Below are 5,623 nucleotides of genomic sequence, written 5' to 3'. Positions count from 1 at the left end.
CGGCCTTAGCAAAGTCTTTCTGAAAATACCAAAGGAGAACCAGGGGAAGGGTTTGTATTCTCCATATTTAGACAGAACTTTAAAGAGGAAATGATGTGCCCCCGGGGACCCTGCAAAGTGGCAGGGATGATCATTAAGGAGTGAATGCCTCAAAGCGGCGGCCAAAAATCAGGGCCGCTAGCTCAGCTACCCCCTCCCTGCAGAATCTCCTTCTGGGTGACTCTCCTGCTGACCCTCGGAAAATCTTGACTTTGCCCTAGTGAGGGCGAGACTAGCAATGAAGGTATCTTGAGATCAGATCTGAAATTCCACAAGGTCTTCCCAGAAACTCCCTGCGTGGAGTTTCTACGATGGCAACAGATTGAAAGTGCTTTGAGGGGTTAAAATATCATTTTAGCAGAGATAGTAGAACTAGAAAGAATACAACCACCAAAAGGAACACTTTGTAATGGAAACTTTAAAAATCCAGCCGGGCTCGATGGCTTAGCCTGTAATCCCGTGCCTTTGGGAGTCTGAGGTGAGTGGATTGCCTGAGCCCGCGGGTTCGAGACCCGCCTGGGCAGCGAGACCTCATCTCTACAGTAAATCAAAAAATCAGCCGGGCGTGGTAGCGCACGCCTGTCATTCCGGCTACTCGGAAGGCTGAGGCGGAAGGATCGCCGGAGCCCAGCAGGTCGAGGCTGCGGTGGCCGGGAGTGGCCACTGCACGCCAGTCTGGGCGACGGAGTGAGACTCCAACTCAAAAAAAAAAAAAAAAAAATCCAAAGGAGGAAACGTGACTCAACAATAACGCTTGCTATTCTGGGCACGTCCCCCGGCCATTCATTTGAGTCAGCTTTTGCTGCGTCTTTGTCTGCTGCGAGAGGTAGTGCTTCGGCAGGACTGCATTTTGCAGAGAGAGTTTTCAGGGGATGAGTCAGATCGGCTGGGCATCCCGGGGCTGCATGTTTATCAGAGAGCTCAACAGAGCGTCCAGAAACAGACGCTGGACTCTCGCAGAGTGACTGGTGGCCCCTGAGAACAGACTGTACCAGGTGTGTCCGGGTCAGGGATGGACCCATCTCTGGTACCTCACCGTAGGCACAGCTGACCCAATCTTTAGTCTCTCTGGGTCCCTTTAAAAGACTCCAGGGGCTGCAGTTGGGGGCAGTTGAACTGTGTTTCCTGAGACAATGCCAGGGGTCCTACTGCTGAGTCTCTCAGGTTGAACGCCTTCGCTGTTTGCCAAGGTGGAGTGTGAACGTGTGTCTTTCCAGGCTCGGGGAATGGTTAACGGAGCGGTAGGGCATGGTCGACACACAGCCAGAGGCTGCAGGATAAGCACACTGGGAATGAAAACGCAAGGGGCGTGGGAAGAGCAGTGGAAAGGGCGGAGTCAGGAGACCACGTGTGCACTCCCTGGTGTTGCCCAGGTGTGGGGAAAATCGAGCCTCTGAGAATGTCCAGAGAGGAGTGGTGATGCTTGCCTAGCGTGGCGGGACCCTCTCTCCCGTGTCCTCACAGGTAGCTGCCGCCAGAATAATAGACAGCTGCCACGGCCGTTATTAACACTTGTGTTTCCTTTGCAGATCTTACAGGTGAACAAGGTGATGTCCATCTTGTTTTATGTGATATTTCTCGCTTATCTCCGTGGCATCCAAGGTAACAACATGGATCAAAGGAGTTTGCCGGAAGACTCGCTCAATTCCCTGATCATCAAGCTGATCCAGGCGGATATTTTGAAAAACAAGCTCTCCAAGCAGATGGTGGACGTTAAGGAAAATTACCAGAGCACCCTGCCGAAAGCGGAGGCCCCCCGAGAGCCGGAGCGGGGAGAGCCCGCCAAGTCAGAGTTCCAGCCGGTGATCGCGATGGACACCGAATTGCTGCGGCAGCAGAGACGCTACAACTCGCCGCGGGTCCTGCTGAGTGACAGCACCCCCTTGGAGCCCCCGCCCTTGTACCTCATGGAGGATTACGTGGGCAACCCCGTGGCGGCCAACAGAACGTCGCGGCGGAAGCGGCACGCGGAGCATAAGAGTCACCGGGGGGAGTACTCGGTGTGTGACAGTGAGAGTCTGTGGGTGACCGACAAGTCATCGGCCATCGACATTCGGGGACACCAGGTCACGGTGCTGGGAGAGATCAAAACCGGCAACTCCCCCGTCAAACAATATTTTTACGAAACGCGATGTAAAGAGGCCAGGCCAGTCAAAAATGGCTGCAGGGGCATCGATGACAAACACTGGAACTCTCAGTGCAAAACCTCCCAAACCTACGTCCGAGCACTGACTTCAGAGAACAACAAACTCGTGGGCTGGCGGTGGATACGGATAGACACGTCCTGTGTGTGTGCCTTGTCGAGAAAAATCGGAAGAACATGAATTGGCATCTCTCCCCGTATATAAATTATTACTTTAAATTATACGATATGCATGTAGCATATAAATGTTTATATTGTTTTTATATATTATAAGTTGACCTTTATTTATTAAATTTCAGCAACCCTACAGTATATAAGCTTTTTTCCTCAATAAAATCAGTGTGCTTGCCTCCCCCCAGGCCTCTTCCATCTGTTAAACCTTGTTTTGTGCTCGGGCTCCCAGGAGCCGCCCTGTAAAATCTGTGTACACCAGTATTTTGCATTCAGTATTGTCAAGGCCATGACTGTCATTTTAGTAAACTTGTTAAAATCGGATGATGTCAGAGTTGTGTATAAACACAGTTATGTCCCCTTCTGATATATTCAATGTTGGATTAACTAATTAAAAGAACTGTTATGGCCTCCAGCGGAAACAAGACCCTGTAGCTTTGAGCTCAGCGTTTGATTCCGGCCAGCAAGCCGGATGGCAAGGACTTGACTTTCTCTGCTGTTCGTTTTGCAAATTAGAATGATGATTTTGCTCCAGTGTTGTGGTCCTGGAACAATAACAGCGAACCTGGCAATTTTAGTTTTGGAAGTTTCTTTGCAGCACATTTGTTGTTGTGGGGTTTGGGGTTGCTTAAGTGTTGGGAAAAAAAAAATTTTTTTTGGCTTTGGTTTTTGTTTTGCTTCTTGTAAGTGGTTTTCAGCCTTTTAGGCACATAGGGAAAAAATGTTTAACCATTCATAACAGAATAATTGCATGGCTACCAAGAAGAAAACTGAAATGGATCATGAAATAATCCATACATAGATGGTAAAGTTACTCATAGCAGATTCTCTCGGCCCATGGTCACCTCCCTCTCCCCGAATCCAGTGGTCTCGCCTAGAACTTCGTAAAGAGCTGGGGAGTGCTCGGGCTTTGGAGTCGGGCCCGAGATCAAGTTTGAGCACCTTACCTGTGGTCTTGTCCGGTTTTCAAAGGTTCTCTGAGCCCATGTTTCCTAGGGTCAAAGTCAGATGAGGAGTTTTCCCTACCTCCCAGAGATCCCACAGAGCCGGGTAATAGCCACGGCAAGCTTTCTAGCGCAGAGTGGGCATTTGAGAAGGCTGGTTCCTCGCCCCTTTCCTTTCTCTTCTTCCGGAGGTACTGTGTTCCTGTGTGTCACTGTCAGGTGATTCATCAGCCTGAGATCCAAAAAAACCCAAACGGAAGGGACTTTCTGGGTGCCGCCTGAGTCCCAGCAGGGGTCCGCAACAGGCAAAGTCACTGTGGAGAGGGTCTCATCCATCATGCCCAGGCACTAGTGAGGTCTCCCAGGGAACCTGCTGATGCCCGATCCCATTGGGAAGCAGTTTGTCCTCTGGGGGCTGGAGGGTAAGAACTTTCATCTCCCATCTTGTCAGAGATGCAGCGTGTCTGCTCCTCCATGACTGCCCTGAAGCCCTGTCCCCTGCCTGACCCCGGTCGCCCTGCCTGCATCTAGGGCCTGCATGTGATTTTTCTACCTCGAGGAACCTGCACTCTGAGACTGGAACACACCCCTGTGGAGAATATGCATCCTTGATGTCTTAGGAGTGTTTGAAACAGACTCGGCTTAGGTGAAGCGCATCATTGCACTGCACTTGATTCTGGACGCCTACAGTCAGGGGCAGGAAATGAAGAATGGGCCACATGCCCACCCTGTGCCAGGCCTGTTCAAACCCCACTGCCAGTCACTGTCACCAGTCCTTTAAGGGGGCTGTTATCACCTCTGGTCTGTAGGTGAGGAAACGGAGGCTGGTGGCTTCAGCTTACCTGTGACCGTTGAGCGGGTGCAAATTGAAGTCCCCGTCGGAACAAAGGCACTGCCATGCCTATTCTCCCCCTCTCCCTCCCTCCCCCGTAGTGGGAACATTGTAGTCCTAGAGGAGTTCTGTGCGCGAGAACCTTTTGTCGCTATTATTTCTCCGAGCCAACGTCAAGAACAGGACGAACCAGCCAGTGGCGCAAGGGGAGTCGTGACTGGCACAAGCCCGGTTCTCAGAAGCTCGTCATTCCAGAGTGACTGGAGAACTTTTCCCCAGGCTTCCAGTGACCCCCTCCCAAAAGCAGCAGCTGAGTATCTCTGCAGCGGGGAAGTGTCTATAGGGCTTGAGTCTCCGCTGTCCATCCGGCACTGCAGGGACAAGATGTACAGTTCGTCTGGGTACAAGGACCAAAAGAAGGAGTCTCACGGACCCCGGTTTACAGCTGATTCTGGGAAGTCGGAGTCAGCCTGTTCAATAATGACAGCCAAGGCTCCCTAACTCTGTGCCTACCATAAGGCCTTTCTGTGGTGAGGACTAGGAGGTGAGACCCCCTTCTGGTCCTGTTTGGGAACTCCTGTGTGGGTAGAGGGCACTCTGGTTGATGGGGGAGGTGTGTTTGGTTGACTGAGGCCCTAGACGCCAGCCTCGTGAGGCACTGACCCTAAACAGGGCTGAGTCAAGGCCCTGCCTGGAATCCAGGGGTTTTGTCTGGGGCGGCTTGATTCTTGGGCACATACAGATCTGAGGAGAAAGGACCTGAGGATGAGGAAGGAGACTAATATTTCTGCAAGTAGCTCTGGGATGCAGCCCGTCGGAGGCTCAGCCTCCCCTAGTCCACGCGGCAGGGCAATGCAGTGTCATCCTCCATCCCAGTAACTCTGTCGGTCTAAGCGGGCATTTGGGTACTGCCAAAGGGTCAACCCATCAGGCTCCGGGCCCAGGGAAGAGCCTTCTCGAGGTGTTATGCAAGGCCTGTTCTATCCAGTGTACACGTGTGCCGGGGGGACAAGTTGCAAACGCCACTTCTGCAGATCTCTTTAAGTAAGCCACTGGCCCAGTCTTACTGACCAGGCCTTGAGTTGACACGCCAGAGAAGGTATTTCTAACCCTCCCAAGCAGTGAAACTTAGTATTTTGCCATCTCTGAGAGAGGAGGGTCTTGGAGTGCTAGAAAATGCACTCTCTCCTTTGTCTTCCCTTACTGCTTAGTTTTTCATCATTCAGCAGAGAGATGTATTGCAGCGTGAAGAACTTGACTGCACAGGAGAAAACAGGCCAGCTCCGGGGAGAAAGGACCCCGGGAATGAGGGTAAAACTAATATTCCCGAAAGGAAGTCTAGACTGCGGGCCGTCTGAGACTCAGCCCGTCCCATTCTGAGTGGTAGGGAGAAGACAGCGCCATGCTGGTCCGTGTTAGTCCTGCCGTGTGAAGAACTCGACTGCCCAGGAGAAAATGGGCCAGCTCTGTTGCCAGTTGCTGCATGGCCTTGGC

The 5,623-nt window shown here is 51.9% G+C and overlaps 1 protein-coding gene across 1 annotated transcript; it reads left to right on the top strand.

Moving 5' to 3' along the window:
* Positions 1 to 1,518: 1,518 nt before the first annotated feature.
* Positions 1,519 to 2,674, top strand: NTF3 (neurotrophin 3). Its single transcript, XM_008068533.1, has one exon. The coding sequence runs from the start codon at positions 1,590 to 1,592 to the stop codon at positions 2,361 to 2,363; it is 774 nt and encodes a 257-aa protein (XP_008066724.1). The 5' UTR covers positions 1,519 to 1,589; the 3' UTR covers positions 2,364 to 2,674.
* The last annotated feature ends 2,949 nt before the right edge of the window (positions 2,675 to 5,623 follow it).

The sequence above is a fragment of the Carlito syrichta genome, unplaced genomic scaffold, assembly GCF_000164805.1.
Source record: "Carlito syrichta isolate Samal-C Ts95f unplaced genomic scaffold, Tarsius_syrichta-2.0.1 Scaffold311146, whole genome shotgun sequence".
NCBI lineage: Eukaryota > Metazoa > Chordata > Mammalia > Primates > Tarsiidae > Carlito > Carlito syrichta.
The sequence above is the reverse complement of the archived record's forward strand: the minus strand, read 5'-3'. Positions and strand labels throughout refer to the sequence as shown.

What these genes read in the sequence shown, in the direction of transcription:
- NTF3 (XM_008068533.1), top strand. Translation starts at nt 1,590, where the DNA reads ATGTCCATCTTGTTTTATGTGATATTTCTCGCTTATCTCCGTGGCATC.